General features: G+C 37.5%; 1 protein-coding gene across 1 annotated transcript in view; it reads right to left on the reverse strand.

Moving 5' to 3' along the window:
- SLC13A1 (solute carrier family 13 member 1) overlaps positions 1-25,802 on the reverse strand; it is a 139,899-nt gene that overhangs the window by 40,319 nt on the left and 73,778 nt on the right. Inside the window, exons 8-15 of the mRNA XM_043589381.1 lie at positions 21,064-21,183; positions 16,342-16,440; positions 15,823-15,924; positions 12,387-12,493; positions 9,295-9,404; positions 6,268-6,429; positions 4,697-4,834; positions 2,502-2,667 (exon numbers count right to left, since the gene is read on the reverse strand). Coding sequence (XP_043445316.1) covers positions 2,530-2,667; positions 4,697-4,834; positions 6,268-6,429; positions 9,295-9,404; positions 12,387-12,493; positions 15,823-15,924; positions 16,342-16,440; positions 21,064-21,183 — 976 coding nt within the window. The 3' untranslated portion in view covers positions 2,502-2,529. The remainder of the gene's footprint in view (positions 1-2,501; positions 2,668-4,696; positions 4,835-6,267; positions 6,430-9,294; positions 9,405-12,386; positions 12,494-15,822; positions 15,925-16,341; positions 16,441-21,063; positions 21,184-25,802) is intronic.

Consider the following 25,802-nt stretch of genomic DNA (forward strand, 5'->3'; position numbering starts at 1 on the left):
AGGCACTTAGTGAAATTGCTACTATTATCTAGACAAGAGCCAATCCTGAGGAAGATACTGGGACTTAAAGTGACAAAGATTTCTAGTTAACCTTTAAGAAAGGATCAGGATAATAACAAAAACACTCTCTACCATGGAGTGGGAGGACACAGATTTGTTTGATCATCTGTTTAGATTGCCTTTTGGAAACTTCCAAAGACAGTACACAACTTTCAAACTAAAATAGCTTGAGAACTTTGATGTAAATGGGACAAATGTGAAATGGATGAGTTAAGTCATTTTTGATATGTCAACTAAACATAAAGGTGGAGCAAGAGAACAGTATGGCTCACTTAAACAAATTTTGACTAAGTATTATTTTTCTTGTACTCAGCTGGCAGCTGTGGAAGCAATTCATTAAAATGAATCAAGCTGAAATGTTTGTATTATTTTTTTGAAGGGAAAACTTCTTCACTCTAATTTGAAAAGTCATTTCATTTTTTCATAATTAAAATGTATTCATCACATAATATAATTCAGCAGTGATAAATTGAATGACTAGAAAAAAAAGCCAAAAAGTAATAGATTCTATTGATCATAAGTAAAAGTATAACATATGATAGGGAAAAAAATAAGTGAATAGGGGGAACTTAGAAGACATACATAAAGCAGCAATATATTGTAAGGCTCAAATGGACAAATTTTTAAAAAAATGATAAATTTTGCATTGACTAATAGACAATGAACATAGACAATGTATAATATATAATTTTTAAAGGAATGTCTTCCTTTTTAAAAACTACTTTTTGCTATATTTAATTTTCAAGAACAACCTTATAAGTACCATCATTTGCATAAAAACCAACTGAGGGCTGATGACTTCTATCAAGATTAAAATACCAAAAGTATTTTCTTAACCTGTCTTCCACTTTATTTTTAGCATGAGAATTGTTATGTTTTAACTTCTCCATCCTTTCCTAACTGTGCACATTATTTTGTTTTTCATTGTCGTTTTTTCCCCTGTAGTCGAATTTAGGAAATGTCAATAGACCTTATTCTTTTTCACATCCTGAGTGCTAGGAGACTATTCTCTTTCTATTTTTGTTTAAATGTTCAGATTTCTTTTTTCTTCTCTTCTCTTTCTTTTTTTCTTTCCTTTCCTTTCCTTTTCTGCTTTAAAGTTTATTTTTGAGAGAGAGAGAGAGCGAGCAAGCATGAGTGAGGGCAGAGAAAGAGAGAGAGAGAGAGAGAGAGAGAGAATCCCAAGCAGGCTTCACCACCAGCATAGCACCTGACATGGGGCTCTCAAACCCACAAACTTAGATCCTGCCCTGAGCTGAAATCAAGAGTCAGATGCTTAACCAACTGAGCCACTCAGACACCCCTTCTTTTTTTCCTTTTTTTTTTGCCCATGAATAACTTAATAACTATTAATTTAATAATTATTAAATTATTAACTATTTAGTAATAATAAAATTATTGTTCAATAGTTAATTTAATAATTTTTATTTCGTAAATATGTCAACAGTTTTACTTTTTTATTCTTATTTTTCATCTGATATTTTGCCTCAATGTTGAAAATAATGGAGTTATGTTACTTTTTTCTATCTCTATACATAGTGATAATTCATTTAGATTTCTGAATCTTCTCTTTTTACATATGACATTATGTATTTCTGATTTATATTTATATTTTGTATTTATGTATTTATAAGATAAACATAAACAAAACTGTTATACACATACATAAATGTGTTAATAGTTTTATAGTGTTCAGCTTTCTTTTATACCTACACTGTGCTAACAGTGCAAATCATAGCAAGCATTATTCACAGCTCTACAAAATGCATTTCTTAGTGCACTGAGATATAAAGGTATGAATTATATTAACCCAACCATAAGGTCAAGTAGACATTAATCCTTATCTATGAGATTTCTATTGTTTAGTGGATTCAACTATAATTTTGAAACTACCAGTTCAATTTCAATTTTCATATCATATGTATACGTCAAAAATAATCTGGTATTTTTTAAAATGATAGAGTGCAGATTTCATTTAAATTAAACCTTTCTTCTGCACCAGCAGATGACCACTGCTTTGGTTTTTCAACAAATTCCCTTCAGCAACACTACAGAAATGATTTATCCAAGTACCTAATTAAGTGGTATGTTTTATTTCCTATTTCTAGCTTTATGGGAAGTTTCTGAAATACTAAATTGATGTTTGAAATGTTACACCAAACCAAAACTATAAAATGAAATAAATCACCTAATCTCTTTGAAGGTCATGTTATAAATTACTCTTACGTTGAAGCAGGATGCATAGGGTCTATGAGCAAAATCTCAGCTGTGAGCTTCTTGATAAAGGCACGGAGACGCTCTTTGCTGTGAACTCTGGGTTATGCCAGCAGGTTTTGAGCGTTTACTGGAACCACAAAAGCTACATCAGGACTAATTTAAATGTGTCATCAATTTCCCAAAGCCAAATCTGCAGTGAATTCTCAATGGTTCTCAAAACTCACCACAGGATAGTTATAATGTTCATGCTTGTCATGGCATGGTCGCATTACTAATTGGAGGAGCCCAAGAAGGGTAAGTAGACAGGTCAAACAGAGTCACAATCCAGGTGGACATGCCAAGCATCACCACAGCGACACCCACGATGTTAACACCAAGTCCAGCTTTAACCTTGAACAGGAAAGAGCATAAATGTCAGTCTCCCCAAAAGAAAACCTATAGGAGAGTTAGAACACTGTAGCAGAAAGTATATGCCAGATTTACATGCGCCCTAAATGATGTGTGTAAATTGTTGTCATTTCATAAAACAATGAATTCTTCCATTCATGTCAAAGGAGAATCCGTCCCCAGCTAAATGACATTTAGTTGGAGATGCTGAGAGGTTCCTCTTAGGAATATACTGGAATCAACTAACTCAAGAAAAAATCCCTTTAAAAAGTTGCCATTTCATGTTAAATCAGAATTTGAGTTTTGAGGTCTTGTCTTTCAGTGGGTAAGGTTCGGGTCACGATATGATAACTGGATCCTTCATGTTCACTCAATACCATTATTAGTTTAGCCTTTAGTATTCTCCTATTGAGATTTAATAAAATGCCACTTCTATCCATCTTTCTTAGAGTGCCCATTTTTCTGGCTCTTATGTCATCATCCTAGTAGCTACTAAAAATTTCAAAGTTGTTTTCTATCCATTAAAACAGAGACTGGCAAAATACTGCCCATGACCTGTTTTGGTAAATAAAGTTTTATGGTACTAGAACTACGACTATTTGTTCACATATTGTTGTTGGCTGCGGTCGTGATACAATGGCAGAATTGAGTAGTCGTGAGAGAGAGCATACGGCCCACAGAATGTCAAATATTTACTGTCTGACTTTTTACAGGGAAAGATTGCTTACCTCTGCATTCTTTGTTTTAAAGCATGGAGCCCCAAAGCAAAAGGGGATATCTAGTGATGATTATTATAGGGAGTCTCCTTTTCTTTCTATGCAAGCCATTCACTTTTCCAAAATCCTGTTTTTATTGTTTAAATTCATGTGCACAGGACACTGGTTATATGGTGTCATACACATTTTCTTTTCCAAAAGATTATTATGTGACTTCTGCATAGAGGCATTTCCAAAATGTTTACACTGCAGGAATGTAGGGACAGCAATGTGTGTGGCGGGAGGGAGCTGGGACTTACCTGGGGAGTGCACCTGCAGAGTAAACTAATGGAAGTTACTTTCATTACATTCCTGTTTGGTTTGGTTTGGAAGTTGGTGATCAAGATTTGGGGGAGACTAGAGTATTCTCAAGCTAGTCCTTGCCTACCACGGCAAACAGCCATGAGCAAGGGAATGTAGAAAGGGACACAGTGACCACCTGGCTGAATACTGACAGGCCCATCAGGCGACCCACCCCCAAATATCCAAAGGCCCTAAATGACAATGGGCTACTTACAACCAGGCTCAGTTACCAAAAAAGGGAAAATTCCATATATTGCCAAACCTCTTCAACTTCCTCCTTTAAAAATGCCCCCCACCCACTGCCTCCTTGCAGACAGCCTTTCTTCTGCCGTCCTGCCCGTTGTTCTCTTGTGGTGTATTCAGCCAACTTCTATCTCCTCTGTTCTGCCTCAGGTGGCTTCCACCCGATCGTTGCCCCACATTTTGGGGCCCCCATCGGATCGGAAGAAACACCACATGTAGACACCACACTAAACGTTCTGTTATGACTTGCTTGCACTTTCATGTCAGATGCCACTATTAGAATCACAGCAAGAAAGACGACTTTTCATCAGCAGGCACTGAGCCCAGTATGTTATTCAAAGCAAATGTTGGTTGGTTGCAAAGATATTTGTGATAGAAAACCACAGGGCGTGGTTTTCTGCTGAATTTCATTAATTCTACTTCTTCCTTTTGCCTAGGTCAAGTTGGATTCTGATTTTGACATGTAAGTTTAAGCCCTTGTGTGGAACACAGTCTATGCTCTTTTCCCTCTTCCAGGGTGTTACTGATGCATTCAGTATCCGTGTTTGTGACTGCAAATTCTAATGGCCTGTTTGCTTCTGGTATCACTCTTGAAAACAATTCTATGACCAATCATGTACTCACCTTCAGAAACAGAACTCAAGCCATGCTTTCCCTGGAAGTTGATTAGTGTGTAAAAGGAGCGATAACACAAGACATTGGACCTGATTGTTTTCTTTCAGCTCACTCACCATGTCAATTACTTTTAGATGGCCATATGAAAAAACAATAGCATTGGGTGGATTTGCTACTGGTAGGAGGAATGCAAATGAAGTACACAGAGTAGAAGGTATCAAAATATAAAGAGGGTTCACTTGAATGGCTTCAGCCTGTTGGGAAAGACAAAGGAGTCTAAGCGAAATTTTGAGGTAGGCACCAAGCATCAAAATGAGCAAAATTATTATAATAAACTTTCACAGAAGCAGGTTAAAACTTAAAGACATAAAATTGTACACATAAATGCAACTCTAGCTTGAAGAATATTTTTCAGAAATGTCTCTTCCTCTTGTTGTTGTCTATATGGTTATTGATGCCCACATAAGTATTAAAGCTCAGTTCATTTAGAAAATAAAGTATCATTTATTCCAGGAACTAAATAAAAACAGAAGCAATTTATCATTTATCCAGTGTGCTAGGTGCTGTGTGTGTGTGTGTGTGTGTGTGTGTATTTATATAAAATAACTTAATTTTCCCAATGACCTATGAGATGGCTATTATAGCCCCAAATAACAGATGAAGAAACTAAGGCCCAGAAAGGTTAAAGTCCAGACACAAAGATGGCAAGCAGCAGAGCTTATGTAGGGGCTTATGTCTCTCTGGCTCCAAAGCTTCTCATTATTCCATTAACTTTTCTGCCTCTGTGCCATATATAATTTGAAATTTGCTTAGGGATCTTCACAGAAGAAGAGTCACTCCTATTCTTAATTCATCATCTAACTTTTCTAACTGTGCCATTTCATCTGTGCCCTGTTGAGAAATAAAAAACAGAAAAACCAAAATGGTATTTTGCCAGTATAAACTGCCTACATTTCTTCTCTAATTTGAAGCAGCAGCTTAAGAATGCTATCATATGCGCCTTGAGCTGGAGGAGAACAATTTCAGAAGGGCAATCCTTCTTAATTTAAAGTGCTACCTCTCACCAAACTTAGCCGTCCCAATAAGGAAAACATTTTACTTAACGCTATTTCTTGTAATTGCTAGCTAGGTGGGGAGAAAAAAGGTAGATTGTCGTTTCCTCTCTCTCCTTGCAAATCTGGTTTTTACTTATCTTTTAAAATTATTCCCTGGGCTATAGAGAGAAACAACCATGTCTAAGATATTTAAGCTTAAAGCCGGAAGCATAAGCCTAGCTTCTTATTCACTTGCAAATCACCTATATGAACCACTTCTCAGAAACTGAGGAATAATCTGGAGGGAGAAGTGTCAGTGTTAGACATGTAAATACTGAAGTTGCCAGGAAACACTGAATCCCAAAGTCTCACAGCTGGAAAGGACCCAGGCTGACCCTTGTACTTATCTGCAAATGAAAAATCTGGGCAGAAAGAAGGTAAGTACTTCTCTTAAGATCTTGCTGCTTGAATGTAGAACAGAGTTCTGCGTTGAGGTCTCCCAAAAAAGTATCAACCCAAATAAAGACCACTCTATAAGCTACTTATAAGAAGATCATTCACACCAAAAATGATTCCATACCACAATATGAGAACAAGCAAAGTAGAACACTACACTTTTGATGAGTATAAAAGCAGATCAATGAGATACCCACCAGTGAAGATAATATCGGGAGAAGAAGGGTAATGGTAGCTGGATTGCTGGCTACCTCTGTTAAAGATGTGACAAGCAAAGAAGATATCAGAATTATTAGCCATACTGGTAATGAACCTAGAGGAGATAATTTATTTCCTATCCACTTAGATAGTCCTGATTCCTAAAAAAAAAAAAAAAAAAAAAAAGAAAATAATAATAATTTGTAATGTTATTTGTAAACAATTCATTTTAATCAGACACAATTTAAATGTATAAAATGTAACCTTTGCCCTAAGAACACAGTTTCTAAAATATAACTTTAATCTTTCATATTTTCCCATAGTTTGGTAGATCTAGGAGGCTCTGACATGGAGAAGTTCTCAATTATTCTGATTTTAACACTACCAACATGCTTTAGGAAATTTGAATTGTCTTCTCACGTTTTTTAAATTAAAATTTAATTTTACCTAATTTATATGGACAAATCATGTGGTACTACAGGACTTTAAGAAAATGGAAGCCCTCTGGTCTGCCTCTCTCTATTCCTACGTTGTGTTCCCCAGAGACAATTTTCAACCCATATTAGCTATTTACAGCTATTTTTTAAACTATGTGTTTTTCTAATTTGCTAATTTAGATTTTGTTTACTGACTTTCCAATACGTTACATAAGGATTCAGCTTTCTTACACCATCCACCATACATGTATTTCCTGGCCCTCCATTTCCTTTACTCATATATCAACACTTTTTATTAAATCAATATTTAAATTTTGCCATTAGGATTATATGAATATTGTTCATACCTGAGACACTTAGTGTACTGTGATTATATTAAAACAAAGTTAACAGGCTTTTAAGAGAGAGCGAATTACAAAGAGGTGAATGCTTTAGTAGCTAGCTGCTCTCTCATTGCTCCCACCCAGGAGAGTTATTGAGTTCTGGACATTTGCCAAACTAATTACAGTTTGGAACAAAATTTTAAAAAATGAACTGTCTCCAAATCTTTGTAAAATCAGTTTCTAGGGGCATATTTTTCCACAGCCATATTTTTGAAATTCATGGCTTCAACATACCCACTCAGGGATAGGGTCATTCTGGATATCCCACAGAAATTTAATTCTATGTACCAGGATTTTCACAGCAAACTAGACCTCTTTCTATGGTTTCCCTAATTCTTCCAGTGGGAGGGGCTAGTGTATCAGAGGAAGTCCACACCTTTTAATTTTCTTGGATTTTGCAATTCTAGGGTCTGGCCAATGCTTTTAAAATCACTTTGAGTATCTAGAGTCCAATCCGGACAGATATTCTGGGAAGGAGACATGAACAAAGTTAACATCAGTGTCAGAATTACCGATTCTGATTCCCTCACAGTTCAAATTAGCAATAAAAATAACGGAAGTTACTGATTCTGAGAAACCAGATCTCATTATTTCTGAAATAGTAGGGGAAAAAAGTGAATTTGCCTTATATTTCTATCATTTAAATTTGAGTGGTCTATGAGGCAAGCCAAATCTAGATGTAAAAAGGCATTATAAGTGGCACTCAGAATTGAGACAATTTCTGAGATTTTTCACCTATTAAGTCGAAAGTTTTGTGTCCAAATGCCATACAGAAAAATTGACAATAAAGTAAGAAGCAAAAGACAATCTCCCTAGAGGCTATTTAGAAGATAGCAGATAGTTATTCGCCTTGAGAAAAATAAAAATTTAACTTTCCAGAAACGAAAAGGCTGGACACAACACATCTCTTTCATCATCCTTTTTACTCTGATGGCTGAATAAGGAAATGGAGCAGCTGTGAGCTTTAAGTGTTTCACATATGACTATAAGACCCAGAAATGAGAGTTTTTAATCAAAGAGTAAAAACTTTCTCATGGGCTTTTCAAGAAGATGCTTTTTTCCAGCAGCCCTACAATGACTTTCAAGTGACAAAGGCCTCCTCAGACTTCTACTTTATATAAACTAGATAGTAGATGACAGGCCAAAGAATTATTCCTAATGGTGGTTTTATTTCTCCCTAAAATTAGACATAATGTAGTATTAGCAATGGTTATGTAAAATTCTCTCTGGACTTCATTCAATAAACATTCACTAAATACTTTTTTTTTTAATGTTTATTTATTTTTGAGATAGAGACAGAGAAAGACAGAGCGTGACCAGGGGGAGGGCAGAGGGAGGGAGACACAGAATGTGAAGCAGGCTCCAGGCTCTGAGCTGTCAGCACAGAACTCCATGCAGGGCTCGAACCCCTGAACTGTGGGATCCTAACCTGAGCCGAAGGCAGATGCTTAGCCAACAGACCCACCCAGGTGCCCCAGCATGTACTAAGTACTTTTAATGTACTTAATATGTAATAAATAAATGATGTAATGAAGTACTGTTACTTCTTATTCTTCTTTGACAGCCTTAGGACTATGATATATTGTAAATTTTTAAAAAATGTTTATTTTTGAGAGACAGCCAGCACATGCAGGGGAGAGGCAGAGAGAGAGAGAGAGAGAGAGAGAGAGAGCGAGCGCAGAGCCCTTCAGGGCAGAACCCAAAGCCGGGCTTGATCCCATGAACTGTGAGATCGTGACCTGAGCCAAAATCAAGAGTAGGACGTTTAACTGACTGAGCCACCCAGGCCCACCTGGACTATGATACACTGAAGAGAAGTCTGTGAGGTACTCAAATTCATCATGAAATAAGGTAAAGGTATAAAACAAAATGTTTTGCTAGGAGTCATTGTACATATGATTTTTGCATTTCTTTCTTACTTAGCTAGTCTTCTAGTACCATTTCATGATTTAAGAATTCTAATCTTCTTTGCTTTATTCCTTTTGACATGTTGGGACATCATAAAAAATGATGTTTTATGCTCGCAGCCTGTAAAAATTATTGAACTCACTTTGTTTGTGTGGTATACTCACTGCATGACTATTGAATTCTGTATTGTTAAAATGATAGGGTAAAGTTGAATATGTCAAAGCTTAAATTAAATGTCTCTTGTTCTTCTTTGGAAAAGTCTAGTTAATTGTTAAATATCTTAGACACAGAGTATTACCTCACAGCCATCTGCCAAGGCAAACCCTCCACCAACAAGGATGGCTATATCCCAGGGCATGAATGACTGGAATTCTTTCCAAGTAATCAGCGGAGAATAATCAAAAGCAACTGCAAAACACAATTCCCACAGTTATACATTGCTTAAAAGATGACAATATGACATGTATTTGTTTTCATTACCTGAAACCGCCATCTCATAAGAAGTTTTTAATATTCCTCTATTGTTTTTAGGTAAGTAACTTGATCTGAACTTTGAGTGATTTCTACCTGGCTGAGGTGGGACACTGCATTCCAAAACAAACAAACAAACATAAACATGACTTGGAAAAATCCTTTGGATCATATTACAAATTTAGATAGATTATAACATTATCATTTATAGTGCCATTCATTCATTCATTCATTCCACTAACATTCTGCCTACTATGAGTAACACAATGCATTGACTATACTATTCTTTGCTATTCAAAGTGTCTAATACGACATTGGTTCTAATATCATCACTGTTGCATTATAATTTTATTCACTATTTTCTTGAACCTTTTTTATTTTTTCAAATCATGAGGAGGGTCATAATAGATTCATCATGATTTCAGTTTAAAATCAAAGTTCAGATTAAATAATTTAAGTATCATTCATAAGACTCTTAAAATTCTTACAAAGCAATTATCATAAAGACTTCTTTTGATATTTAGGTCATAATGGCTCATTTGATTTGTTGAGAAAAAAGGTCATCCATGAATATATTATTCCCATTTAACATTTGTGTGTAACAAGTGGCCTTCTACATGGTGAGATTTTAAGGTTACTACTAAGACTCCTTCCTATCTCCTTCTGTTAAACCTAAACCAAACTTGCCTTCACTATTGATGGAGATTTTGCTCTTCCTTGCTTGAATTAGGATATATATACCTATCAAGGCCTGCCTTGGTGGTTCAGTCAGTTAAGCATCTGACTCCTGATTTCAGCTCAGGTTAGGATCTCATGATCTTGAGATCAAGTCCTGCACTATGCTCCGTACTAGGCATGGAGCCTCCTTAAGATTCTCTCTCTTCCTCTGCCCCTCCCCACCTGTGTGCACGCTCTCTCTCTCTCTCTCTGTCTCTCAAAAAAAAGCAATATATTTTCTGTTAAGACACAAACATTTCTGAAATATGCCTCTCATGTAAAATTTAACACATAATGTCTTGCCATTTTTAAACCTACTGTGAATGAGTTTATCAGGGAGAACAGGAGTTGAAGAATGAGAAGAGAGAGACTGGTAGACATTGGTATAGGGGCCAACGGCAGGCTGCCCCAAGATGGGCGACTTTGTCATGAATGTTATTTTGAGTTAAAAGCAATCACAACCCAGCAGACTTGGGCAACCTGGATGGCTCAGGCGGTTGAGTGTCCAACTTTGGCTCAGGTCATGATCTCATGGTTCGTGAGTTTGAGCTCCACATGGAGCTCGCTGATATAACTGCAGAGCCTGCTTTGTATACTTTGTCCCCCCCTCTCTCTGTCCCTCTGCTAGTGCTCTCTCTCTTAAAAATAAAACAAAACAAAACCCCCAAAAACATTAAAAATACAAACAAAAAAACCCCAGCAGATTCAGAAAAAGTTCTTTGCCTCCCCACTCAACTATCTGCTTGTACCAGGAAGAGAGAGATTAACAAAGATTTCTCTTTACCTAAGAAACTTATCTGCATAATTGGGTAACCTTTGTTTTCCAAACATCTCCTTTCACCTTCCTGCTATTGGTCTTTCTCCTCTGTATCCTCAGACCCCTATCCCTCTTCTTAGCTCATATAAGGGTCATGTTGCCTCACTGTCTTTGGAACTTCCATGTCTGTGTGGATTCCCTGTATGTACATCATTAAATTTGATTTTCTACCATTAATCTGCTCCTATCAACTTGAGTCTTAGTCCAGCTGGAAGGATCTTGAAGGGAAGATAAAATTCTTTCTCCCCAACAGAAGCAAGGCTTTTTCTGAGAGGAGGATTCAAATGTGGGAACCAGGGAAGTTAAGCCAAGCATTGGTTCCTCAACACTGGCCACTAATAGGCCATAGGGATTTGACTTCAACGGTCAGTGTCCTCAGGGTCTCACAGAAATTATTACTCTGTATTACAATATCTCCTTATAACACACTTTGAGATGTTCTAGACTCAAGTAAAGAACAAAAGGTATTTATTTCTACATTATGCTATTTATATATATCATGTCCTAGAAATCTGACTCATTAGTCGCTTATCAATTTGGACACAGGGAGTCAGGTGGGCCAACTCAACTCCATGAATCCAGGTTCCACCCATGCAAAAAAAAAGGCGGCACAAATAAAAGAAAAACCAACAATAAACCCCCCCACCCTCTACTAAACTATTTCCAAACAATTTTAAACCATTTGTCCTACAATAACAACATAGGAATCTGACTACCAAAAACACCTGCTATATTAGTATAAAGCATAAATGGGGGGGGGGGGACAGCAGAATCCTGTGTTTAAAAAATATGTGTGTGTCAGGGGAAGGGGGGTATGCTCACATAAACAAGGATACTTCTTTGTCCATGTATTACAAAGACAATGAATGCTCCCACTGAATACTACGTCTTTCATTTGTGACACTAGGGTTCTGGCTATATGTGGGCTTGATTTGCATTCTCTCCAGGATTACTATGATGATGTAAATACTCTTTCCCTTGAAACTCTTCACCTTTTTAGATCCTCAGCATTTATTATCAAGGGCTCATCATGAAGTATGACTTTAGAGTTCTTGTTCCTATGTTTGCCAATAGTAAGATTAATTCTGATTATGGCAGGGGAAGTGGGCCTATTGTGAACCAAACAGTATCACTCATAGTGGAGTTCTAACCATGTTGCATAAGGAAATCTACTTCTCACTTCTGCCAAGTAAGATGGTTCTCCTTGCAGGGGGAGAACACGTGCTGGCTGAATAAGGGTTGCAGTGCGCAAACAGGGTGTGCTAAGCCAGGCCTTCTTGGAAGCATGTCCATTCCTTCTGTTCTAAGTGCTAACTGAAACCAATGGAATTTTGTAATTTTTGCTCTTCTGTCAAATTCATTCAGAATTATAAATAATACTCAACCAATTTCTCCTGTAGGTGTAGTTTTAGTCAATCTCTTAGCTGGGATAAGAAAGAAGAGAAGTCCTATAAGTAAGGCAACAGTTGAATCTGTAGCAAAACCAGGATACCTGAAAAAGGACAGATGTGTACATTAAAAATAGCAGGAAGAACTTGAATGAACTAAACGACAATCGACTATGCTAATAAGCATACAAGTAGTAGTGGAGGTATAGATTATTTATTCTGGATAATCAGGTCTAAAATCTACGGATTTCCAACTAAATGATGTAACTTAGTGAAGCCGAAAATCTCACACCATGTTCTCATTGTTTCCATATATGTCTCCTACTTTCAAAACCATGAATACACATGCTAACATAATGGCCCACACTTTTTAGGCAAGGCTCAAGGATTTGGTAAGTGATTTTTTCTTTGAATTTTTTCATTTAATATACTGGCAGAGAACTGAAACCAAAACAATTGCTAGACTAGGCAAAGCCCTGTATAATTGTTGTATAACATCACAGTATTGACTTGTGGCAACGAAAGGGTGTTTCTAGAGTCCTCTAAAATTCTTCTGTAAATTATGAAAAGAAATTGATCTGTTTTTCTAAGATATAACATCTGCTTCTGTGATTATAGGCCCTAGCCATATCATACAAATGAAATCAACCCATTTAATGCTTTGCACCCTGTGAAACTCAGTCAAGAATATTAATTATTAGAATGGTTTATGAGATGCTCATAAATGATCACTGTACAAATTAAGAGTGATTCAGGAACAGATGGGGTCTTAGAATCACTAGGTCATTCCAGCAAGTAAGACAGGTTCCCAGAAGCCTCAACTGTTAATAAGCACCTGGAAACCAGACATGAATTAAACAGACATACATAATTAAAATTCAGTTTTAAGATTCAGCAGTATTAACTAGTGAATCTTTGTAACCTGAGAAGAAATATGTACACCCTAGAGATTATTTTGCTGCCTTGTGACTCGGCAATGTGTACATACTATAGAAGCTCTCTACTCCTGTGATTCACTTGAACAGTATAAATAATCAAGGAAACACATTATTTTTATTCAATCTGGCAACTTTAGAAAGGAGTCTGTTTTCCTTAAATATAGATTTTATTTATTTCTTTGCTGAGTACAAAGCTATTTGGTGTAATTTATTCAACAAACTTCACCAATATTTATTATTTTATTGCTCCTTATTTCTTTTACTTGAGTTATAATTTTTTATTGTAATTTTACCAAATTAGGTCAGGCATCATGTAATCTGATTTTGTTTTATATGAAAAGACACATTGAATTCAGTCCAGGTTCAAACAGATGGAATGAAAACATTAGGTGGTAGCTATAAATCTTGATATATCACCCTAGCTTTGGAAATTCTAAATGCTTAAAATCTCTATATTACAAATATATTCTACAGAATATACTTTACATAAAATCAAGCCATAAATGTTGAGGTAATTGTGTTCCCAAAGACTTTTAAAACTATTATTATTTCAGTACTTGTTTATTTTCATTTTATTTTTACTTGATTATGAACTAAGGTTGCCTCAGTATTACAAAATATTAAGCTTACACAAATTTTATTTGCTTTGGCGATTTATGAATCAAAGTCAGTTAGACTTATATCTTCAAATTCCTTCTCCTCTCAAGCCTTTGTTCCTTTTCCTATTGTTTTCTCTCGGAATTCTACATAACACGAACACCTGACCATAGTAAATATACTCCGTTTTCCTGCTGCAAACAAAATATCTTCTGAATTACACTTTCTTCCTATAAAGAACAGAAATTAGAAACTTATTACGTTGAATTCATACTGGGATTTCTTCCTGGTTTTTATTAGCTACTATCTGATTTCATTTAGTGTTTACACACTAGTGTTTAGAGAAGACTCTCCCTACTTAGGTTAATAGGAGTGGAATTTTGAAAAGGAAACTCACTTTTTATGTTGGTTTACAACCTATTACAAAACTAAAAAATAATAATCAAACTGTTAAGTGATAGTTTGCTATGAATAACAGGATGCTGCCTTTTGTTTAGACTTCTCAAAGTGAAAAGTTTTAGTCCTAAACAAAAAGTTTATCAAGCTGAAGCCGATCCTTTGAAACATGCTACCGCATCACACTGCTGCACTTGTATGTTCACTAGGAATTTGCACACAGACCTCGCACCTTTAAAAAATGTTGCGAATGCCTATATTGCCAGAAGTCTCTATTCAAGAAGAGAAGGACCTCTTTATTCCATGTCAGCAGAATGCCTTTAACTAAAATAATTTTGGTTTCTGTCCCCAGAGACATGGATTCTTGCTGTGGGATGTGAGACAGGAAGTCATCATCGGAGATCTGCTCAATTTAGGAAGCAGAGTACTTCAGTGAAAGACAGATTGGGAACATACATCTCAAAACCAAAGTATTTATATTGACACATAGGATGGCCCTTAATTTAGAAAATTACGCTATCATCCTCCCCGTGACTTCATATGACTCAGCAGGACTGCTGGTCTATAAGACACTGCAAGATGAAATTAACTCGACCCAGCTGCTAACATTAGTTTCTAAAATCAGTCTTATTACTTATTCAGGAATTCTTTATCTAAAAAATAGGGGCAGGGATGGATTTATAGTGAACTAGTATAAAAAAGGAACATAATTAGAAAAAAAAGAGAAGATACTGACCTGAGTAAAAAAAAAAAAAAAATAAGTTGGCAAAAATCACAGAATATGAATCCATCTCAGGTTATTACACTTGATCTTAGCCAAAAGGCTGAGAAGCGATCCATCTCAGGTTATTAACAAGGATGGAGTGGCATTTATCTCACTTAATAATAAATACTGCATTTCTGTAGGGAGTAAGGGCAGCACTACTCTTTTTTTTTAAAAGTTTATGTTATTTATTTTGAGAGAGAGAGAGAGAGAGAGAGAGAGAGAGAGCAAGCAGGGGAGGGCAGAGAAAGAGGGAGAGAGAGAATCCCAAGCAGGCTCTGCACTGTCAGTATAGAGTAGGGCAGCGCTATTCTAAGTGCTGTTATTAGCCTTATTTCACAGATGGAGGAACTCAGATATAAGTGACTTGCCCAAAGTGGAAGATCCAGAATACACCTCAAGCAGTGAGGCTCCACAGTCTGCACTCCAAACCACCACAGATCATGGCTTTCCTACAGATTATATTTCTAATTTTGTAAGGCTGGGAAAAGCTTTGCCTAAAGGAGCCTGACTTTTAGTTACAGAATATATGATTATCTTATCTGCAGTCTTACCTTAAATTTCATTTCTTATTTTTTTTCCTGAAAAGATTAGAATTAAATCTTTTCAGTGGAAAGGAAGGGGGAAAAAAGTCTCATATAATCTTATAGAGTTATAGGAACCACTTAGGAGAAAACCAGAAAAAAAAAAAACCAACAAAAAACAGTAAGGTTTGACAAACATAATATGTAATGCTTACTTGGAAAAAAGTGCAGACCAACCGGGAACAAACCCAGGATCTCGGCTAAACCATAGCAGAGCCATCACAATGAAGAGGACCAAGGTCACAATTTCCTGATACCTGTGCAAAAATTCCCATCATTTCATTTATTTTCTCAGTCAGGACATTCGTAGAAACTCCCTGAGCTATTGCCAGAGTAATCTTAGCAGAACGCTAAACGCTATAAAAACCAGATGATTACGTGTCAACAATTTGAGAGAACCAATCCAGTTAGAAAAGGACTCGACTCCTCTATGGAGTCTTTGGCTTCCTTTGATTCTACCTGGTAAATTTCAGTGAGCTAAAAGTATGTATTTTGTCATGTTGAGATCTATTTACAAGGGCTAGCATATTCAAGGCCCTTATTAGGTGTCCTAAACACATTATAGACTATTATGTGCCTGTTTCCCTTTGCACGAATACTTGCAGTATAAACAGTATGCACCTGTGTGAGCATGAGTGTGTTTGCTTGTGCGTCTGCGTGCAGGTGCATCTTACCTTATTGGCCCAAGTTTTTGGTATTCTTGTTTAATCACCTCAGCACAGGCTTTTTGCTTGACTGTTTTGGTCTTGCCACATTTGAACATCTCCTTAAAACTGAAAAGAATAAACTTGTTAAGCAAAGAATTCTCCCTTCATAGAAGAGATTTGTGTGAAAGCTTTACAAAATATGGATCTCCCGGCCAATAACAGAAATCTGTGTTTGGTTCCTATACCTCCATCACCTTCTTTGAATGTCCTCTCCCCTTTTTCCTCTTTTGCCTGGTTTTCTCAATTTGCGAGACTTAATTTTTGTTCCCCATTTTCACACATCTTCCCCTGATCCCTTCCTTTTCTACCTCTGTTTCTACCTCTGTACCCTTGGAATTTTGCCATGAGACGCTCATCTCTAATTTAACACTTTATTATATACCTGATTGTTATAGATTTTAATCTATGTCTTGTCTATCTTGACTGTTAATTGTTGCACATGTGTAGGTTTTATCTCACTAGTGAGATAACCAATTGTTTGAAGGCAGGGGCAGTGTCATAGATGTTCCCTTTGGTACAGTGACTCTCAACACTGTACATATAACTGGCATGTAAAATAAACACTCGACTCATCAACTGAACAGTGTCAAATTGAGACAGCTGGTTGTCAGATCCATCAGTTTTCACAAAATATACTAAACTCGGGTCATACACTAGGGCAGCAAAGTCATGTACCGTGATCATGAGCGGAGTCTGAACTAGATCTATTCTCAGAACGAAAACAACTTGGTTCCATTTTTTTTTTTCCTATAAGATTCTTGACCTCTTATGTCCTAATAGAATCTACTAGATAGTTTTTCAACTATTGCCAATAGTAACTGCCGGTGCCTATTTCTTTCAGCTGTTGACTTTAGTGATACCTTCCCCTGTGACTAATTTTTCTTTCTCGAAGTCCAGGGTCTTCAAAACTTTTTTTTTGTGAAGTACTGCTCTAGCGCCTAGATTAAAAACAAAAAATCCCTCCAGAGGAATAAACAAATGAGCAAATGGCTAGATTCTTATGGACTACCTTTTGGAAGGTCTATGAGTAGGTGAGTTAGATTACATTATGTGCAGTAGGGAAGGCATTTCTGAGTGTATATCCAAAGAAATTGAAATCTGGATCTTGACCAGATACCTGCACTCACATGTTCACTGAACCATTATTCACAATGGTCAAGACATGGAAACAACTCAGATGTCCACTGACAAACAAGTAGGTAAAGTAAAAGTGGTATTAAAAAAAAGAAACAGTGGCTTATACATACAACGGAATATTATTCAGCCTCAAAGAAGGAAATCCTGCCATTTGTAGTAAGACAGATGGACTCGGGGACATTCTGCTAAGTGAAATAAGCCAGATGCAGAAAAACAAATACTGTATGATCTTACAGAAATGCAGAATCCAAAATAGTCAAACACATAAGAGCAGAGAGTAAAATGGTGTTTGCCAGGGAATGGAAGGAGAGGGCAATGGGGAGGTGTTAGTCAAAGGGTACAAAGTTTCCCTTATGAAAAATAAATAAGCTCTAGAGATTTACTGCACAAAATAAGGCCTATGATTCACAATACTGTATTGTATACTTAAAAATTCACTGAGAGGGCAGATCTTATGTTAAGTGCTTTTACCACAAAAGGGAGAAAAAAAGAAAAAGCGCAGGGACAAAAGGAAACTTGGAGGTGATGGAAAAGTTTTTGGCCTTCACATTGATGATGGTTCATGGGTGTACACTGATCTCCAAACACGTTGTACATATCAAATATCTATGGTTTTTTGTAGGTCAATCAGACGTCAGTGAAAGCAATTTTAGGAGAAGAACGAACACAGAAGCATATTCTTCTGGAAAATTGCTGGGCTGAACATGGATGTATATGAGGGAGGAAGCTGGAAGACTGAGGCGGTGTGAAGACAGCTATCACACAGAGACATTTTATTTATTTATCTATTTATTTCTGTAGCTCTGCCACTCAGACTTGTTTGGACTATTATTCCCTTTGAAGGAGGCGAGTTTCCTCAATTCGTTTTTTTTAATTAAAAAATTCTGTTTAATGCTTATTTGTTTTTGAGAGAGAGAGAGAGAGAGAGAGAGAGAGAGAGAGAGAGAACAAGTGGGGGAGGGGTAGAGACAGAGGGAGACACAGAATCTGAAACAGGCTCCAGGCTCTGAGCTGTAAGCACAGAGCTAGATGCAGGGCTCAAACCCACAGACCCTGAGATCATGACCTGAGTCAAAGTCGGACGCTTAACTGACTGAGCCACCCAGGCACCCCGAGTTTCCTCAATTCTTAAATCATCCATTCTACACTTTCATAATCATTCTCCTGCACACATTCCAACCCCTGAACATAATGAGATGGATGTTGTTATACTTAAGATCAATGAGGATAATATTTAATGTTTATAATCTCAACTAAATTACTGACTAGTGCCGGTCTTGAAATTTTACCCCTTGTCACAATATAAATACTACTATTATAAGAAATTGATCCTGAACCACCTTGAGATCCATCTGTAGAACAGAAAGGTAGAATTAAAAAAAGAGGCAAGTCTCCCTAAAAAATGTTTTCCAGCCAGTAGACTGTATATGTATTTGGTCTCTTTGGTTGGGGACTATAAATAGTCAAGTCCAACGCCATATTGGCTTTGCTACAAAGAAGGTTAATGCCTTCACAAAGGAACTGATGAAGCATATGACAATGCATTAAATAAGTTCAGCGGCACTGATAGATGAGCCTCTCTTCCCAAGTATGCTGGGATCATTTATAATGGGTGAGTTAACTGTGTTAACAGCCAACATGCTAACCAGAATGTAGGGTGGCCTGCCAGGGGAGTGGCTGATAATTTCTGTTTGTTGATCTAAAACCTTTGGAGGTGAAGACCCCGACTGACTGAAATGGACACTGAAAAATTGGCCGGAGTGTGAAGTTGTGTAATGTCTAACCGATAGCGGACAGCAACGGGACTGCTTAAACATGTCACCGGTCATGATTTATGGACTTTTGCCTAATGTATGCACTTCACAGGATTTTTGTCCTCACTGAGAACACCTTTCAATACATCTGCCCTTTATTTTCTTAATTTCTCCTTTATACAGGGTAGGCCATTCCATAATAATGACAATGGTTGCATACATTTTTTAATAAAGTCATTATATGTAGCAGCAAAGAAGGAAACAACTATGGGTCTGTGACCAGGTGCTTTCTCCCTTAGTTGGGATTCCTGTCCTTTGCATCTTGAATTGCTACCTGTGCAACTGAATAGACCACCAGAGGCTTGGATTTCCAGGAAGGGGCATTTAGTATACAGCTGGCTTCTCCCCACTGATGCCCACCTGCTGAAGTCAGTGACATTCCACACATTTGCTTCAGCAGGAGAACTGCCACACGCTGCTCCCACAATCTGGACAAACAGTTTTTTTTGTTTGTTTGTTTTTTTGTTTTTTAAATCATCAGTATCATCTTCCCACTGCTAACAAAACTGTGGCAGTTCTGGAGAAAAATCAGGAAGAGGAAATGGAGAGGGAAGAATATGAGTCCTTAGGTGACTAGACTTGGAAAATTTGGGCACGGGCACGGACCACCACATGGACACAGTGCTTTGCTTTTCAAAGGAAGCACAGATAGCTGACTTCAGTCTCACCTGCTTAGGAGATAACACGTTGTTTTGTTCATAGGTCCTTGAGATTATTTAAATAGCCGATAAAGATGAATTTCAATTGTTTTGTTTTTTCAGGAAAAAAATTCTCAGGGTTTGATTTATAGCCATTTCCCCTTTCTTTGTGGAGTACTGTTATATATAAATATATATAAATATAAATATAAATATAAATATAAATATAAATATAAATATAAATATATATATATTTAGATTTTGCTGTGGAGTCCTTCATAATTTTAAACGCTGGCTGTCATTTAAGTATTGTAACTCATTGGTACTTATGAACTACCAGCTTCAGTCCAGCCAAGGCATTATTGCCAAATTTTCCTTGAATACATGTATTTGACATTTTAGTGGCTCTTTCTTGATCAGTGTTTCTCACCTTGACTTCTAGGTGTTCACCTTGGACCCATATGTGTTACAATTGCAGTATTGGAAGTGATCTTACTGATAATCCAATGAAACTCCATCATTTTACAGTTGAAAACATGGAGACTGAGAAAGATCACTCATCTGGACTGTGAGAAGCCACAGTCTTTATCCCTGGTCTCCTGATTCCTAATCTAACATTCTTTCCACAGGGCACACTCTCACGTCTTTATGTGATTTTTTCAAGGATGTACTAATTTTGGTGCCAAGATGAAGCAGGAATATTGCGTGCTATAGTTTAAAGTGACTAGGTAACCAGAGGAAATCCCCACATTAAACAAAAAGGAGGGACAAAACTTCTTGAAATTCCACTTTAACAAGCTGGACTGGGTCCTTACCACAAGTTCCTTATGCCCTTCCAGCTGATTAATAAATTATTAGCTTAGGATTCAAAGGAGACCAAGATAGATTTGCTTTTTACAAACTCTCCTCCACAGCCAACACTGTTTAGATAATGTTTTAGCTTATCCTTAAAATATGTGCTCATGTGCATCAGTTTTGTAAGGAAGAGAAATGCAGAGACTCCGTGTGCACGGAACGGGTGAAAGGGCACTGGGTGAGCAGCTGAGAACTGGGAACCGAGACACCTTTAGTTATCCGATCAACATGGAATATTTACTTACTTGAATCCTAGGAAAAGCCACTGAAGCCAGATCCAGGACAAGAATAGAATAATAATAGCTGCCGGGAAGGAAAGCATAAACCAGGATCCAAAGTTAATGCAACGACATTCAGGGTAACGCCTGTGTGAAAAGACAGAAAAGTGTTCACGGGAGTGTAAAGGGAATCCTTTCTGATGGTCCTCTGGGAAGCAACACCTCATGTCTTTGCCATGCTCCCAGTCAAGAGGGAAGGTGTGGAACCTTCTCATCATTAAGTACGGCAGTTGGTTTTACCTCTTACCTCTTGTCCTGAATCTGTAACTCTGTGATTATTGCTGCTTCCCTCACAAGCAAGGGTGGGTATGTTATGATTTTTGTTCCCTTTGTTCAATGTGTAAGGAAGTGCTTGGGAAAGCTGGCACAGTGTCCACACTCACTAAATGCACAAGAAATGGGTATGCATGGGTATATGTGCCTGGTTCTTAGCACTCGAATCATCGGTATGTGAGCGAGGAAAGACAAACAGACTTGGGAACAGATGAAAATTAACTTCATGGAACCTAAATTGGTAGCTGGCATCCCAGGCACTTAGGAAGGGACTCTGATCCATCCATATTGTCTTCTATAGCCGTTTCTCCTCTCTTCTGTCTGCCCTGAAGAAACTACAACCATCTTGCCAGGCCCTTCTTAGAATTAGACAGTGCTTTAGGGCTCAGCCAAACAGAATAAATCTGGACCAGATAAAAATGACTAAAAGTTCTGCGGAAAACATGAGCTCTTCCTTTATTTCTCCTAGTTATTTTCAGCTTTTCAATCCACATAAACACAAAACAATAATAAAAAAAGTTGGGGGAGGGGAGGAGTCAGAGACAAGCACAGTTTCTTTGGTAACCTCACATTTATTCTTCAAAAATGTAGTATAAATTCCAAGTTAATTCTCACATAGTTATCTATTTTATGACAGAGGAGGGAAAAACAGGAAATTTGAGAAATAGTTTCTTTGCTTTTTTTCTTGACACAGTGACTTTGGAACTTTGGAAAGTACAGAAAACACACAGAAGCAATAAAGACACTGTTAACCTATTTTTATTATTTTTGAAATGATAAAATATAGAGAACTTTATAGAAATGATAGACTTTTATATTCTTGTTCTATTTAAATCACGCTTTGTATTTTTCCATTTAAAAAAGGTCATGTAAATAAATGAAATGTTTCACACTATAGCCATCAACATAAGCCACATTTTTCTATTTTATAAAGTGTCTCCTCTATTTTAAGATGGTTGCTAAGTAATGCAAAGACTTAAAAAAAAAAAAGAATGGGTTTTTAAAACTCTAGATTTCCAGTGTTTTCTACCATTACTTTGAGGTTATAAAAAAATTGCTCTACATCCTAGATTTATCAGGAGCAAGTTGGGATGATCATTATCTATCGTGAAGAGATCCAAAGCTTAGCTTACACATTTACGCAATTAGAAATGACCAAGGGTAAGTAAGAAATGCTACAGAATACAGAGAATTGATGAATGGAAAAATGCTATATCATGTCCATGAGCTTCTACTAAGAATTGCTAAAAATGTTTGCTGTCTTCAGTTGGAAAATTCAATAAGGACGAAAAGGCTTATTCTTATTTCTCATCAGTTTATTAGACTTGGGTTACAGGTTGATGGCTTATGCTATTCTGTTCAGCCTAAAGGCATTTAGAAATGCTGCCAGAATTAGGTTCAAACCAGCACCCCAAACCCCATTTCATCTCTCACCGTCTGTAGCTCATACTTTGAAATCAGGCTATATTGTTCTCCTTACTCAGTCCTCTAAAATTTAACTGGGGGCGCCTGGGTGGCTCAGTAGGGTAAGCATCTGACTTCGGCTCAGGTCATGATCTCACGGTTTGTGAGTTTGAGCCCTTGTCGGGCTCTGTGCTGACAGCTCAGAGCCTGGAGCCTGCTTTGGATTCTGTGTCTCCGTCTCTCTCTGCCCCTCCCTCACTTGTGCTCTGTCTCTCCCTATCAAAAGCAAAAATGAACTATTGGGACCTCATGAAGATAAAAAGCTTCTGCACAGCAAAGGAAACAATCAACAAAACTAAAAGGCAACCAATGGAATGGGAAAAGATATTTGCAAATGACATATTGGACAAAGAGCTAGTATCCAAAATCTATAAAGAGCTCACCAAACTCCACACCCGAAAAACAAATAATCCAGGAAAGAAATGGGCAGAAAACATGAATAGACACTTCTCTAAAGAAGATATCTGGATGGCCAACAGGCACATGAAAAGATGCTCAACATCGCTCATCAGGGAACTACAAATCAAAACCACACTCAGATATCACCTCATGCCAGTCAGAGTGGCCAAAATGAACAAATCAGGAGACTGTAGATGCTGGCGAGGATGTGGAGAAACAGGAACCCTCTTGCACTGTTGGTGGGAATGCAGACTGGTGCAGCTCCTCTGGAAAACAGTGTGGAGGTTCCTCAAAAAATTAAAAATAGACCTACCCTATGATCCAGCAATAGCACTGCTAGGAATTTACCCAAGGGAAACAGGAGTACTGATGCATAGGGGCACTTGTACCCCAATGTTTATAGCAGCACTCTCAACAATAGCCAAATTGTGGAAAGAGCCTAAATGTCCATCAACTGATGAATGGATAAAGAAATTGTGGTTTATATACACAATGGAGTACTACGTGGCAATGAGAAAGAATGAAATATGGCCCTTTGTAGCAACATGGATGGAACTGGAGAGTGTGATGCTAAGTGAAATAAGCCATACAGAGAAAGACAGATACCCTATGTTTTCACTCTTATGTGGATCCTGAGAAACTTAACAGGAACCCATGGGGGAGGGGAAGGAAAAAAAAAAAAAGAGGTTAGAGTGGGAGAGAGCCAAAGCATAAGAGACTCTTAAAAACTGAGAACAAACTGAGGGTTGATGGGGGGTGGGAGGGAGGGGAGGGTGGGTGATGGGTATTGAGGAGGGCACCTGTTGGGATGAGCACTGGGTGTTGTATGGAAACCAATTTGACAATAAATTTCATATATTAAAAAAAAGGTAAATAAATGTATAAAAAATTTTTTTTAAATAAAATTTGTTTAATTGACGAGGGCCTTTTTAGAATTTTTGCCTGGAGGGAGGTAGTTCATTTAGTAAATGAAAGCCTGAAAAAGCTAAATTCTGTTTTCTTTTTGCTTTTTTTCTTTAGTATTAAGGAAGTGAACACCACACAGGACAGTGGCCTCCATGATCATAACCTTTATACTTATATTTCCAGTGAATACTTTAAGTGATAATGGAATGAATGGCATACTGTGAAGGATTAGTTTTTCACTTTTTCTTTTCCCACTTCCTCATGCCCTGTAAAGTGAAGCGACTGCAAGTATCTGCCTAAAATAAATATCATGAACTATGTTAAGTACAATTCATTCTGATAGAATGAATTACTTTTACCCAACACTTTGAGTATCTACCATGTACCAGGCACTCTTCTAAATATTGGGGATATAGTGGTGAATTAGATGGATGTAAGATAGCCTTTCATAAAGTTTACATTTTTTAAACATTTTTTAAGTTTATGTATTCATTTTGAGAAAGAGAGAGGGGGGGGGGGAAGTGGGGGAGGAGCAGTGAGAGAGGGAGAGAGGGGAAATCCCAAGCAAGCTTTGTACTGTCAGCACCGTCTGACTCGGGGCTGGATCTCACCAACTGTGAGATCCTGACCTGAGACGAAATCGAGTTGGAGGCTTAACAGACTGAGCCACCCAGGTGCCCCCATAAAGCTTACATTGAAATGAGGAGCACAGACAGTAAATAGGTAAGCATGAAAACAATCAAACAAAATAATGTAATAGAAAATTACTAGGGAGAGGAAAAAGTTTTACATAGTGTGGTTAAAGAGGGTGATATTTGAAATGAGATCTAAATGGCAAGAAGGAGCCAGTCTTGTAAATAGCTGGGAAATAGTTACCTGTCCCCCACCCCCCAGAGGAAATAGCAAGTACAAAGGCCCTGAGGTAGGAATGAGTGCAGAATGTTTGAGGATCAGAAGGCCAGTGTGGCTGTGGGTAGTGAGCTAAAGTTAGTGGCATGAAATAAAGCCCAAGAAGTAGCCAACAGCAATCAGATCAAGTAACACCTTGTAGGCCATCAGAAGGAATTTGAATTTTAGCACAAACGTAATCAGGAGTAATTGGAACATAATAAATAAGTTAGTGACATGATCTAACTTAAAGTCTATGTAAATTTGTTATTTACATAAAGCACGTTGGTTAGATGGATCCTCAAGATTGAAGGCAACAAGAGTGGAAGCCAAGTTGTAGTAGGCAGAACTCCAAAATGACCCACAAGATTTCTGTGCCTGGTATACATGTTTTGTATAATCTTTTCTCTTCTGTGTGGGAAGAACTTGCATATAAGGTGGGATTTCATTCCTGTGATTAGTTTCTTTTATGGAAAAAGTGAAGGGATTTTGCAGTGGTAATCAAGGTCCCCATTAATTTTTGAGTTAATCAAAAGGGAGATTATCTTGGGTGGATCTGACTTAATCAGGTGAACCCTTAAAAGAGAACCTTTCCGGGGCGCCTGGGTGGCGCAGTCGGTTAAGCGTCCGACTTCAGCCAGGTCACGATCTCGTGGTCCGGGAGTTCGAGCCCCACGTCTGGCTCTGGGCTGATGGCTCAGAGCCTGGAGCTTGTTTCCGATTCTGTGTCTCCCTCTCTCTCTGCCCCTCCCCCATTCATGCTTTGTCTCTCTCTG

Source organism: Prionailurus bengalensis, chromosome A2, assembly GCF_016509475.1.
Source record: "Prionailurus bengalensis isolate Pbe53 chromosome A2, Fcat_Pben_1.1_paternal_pri, whole genome shotgun sequence".
Lineage (NCBI taxonomy): Eukaryota > Metazoa > Chordata > Mammalia > Carnivora > Felidae > Prionailurus > Prionailurus bengalensis.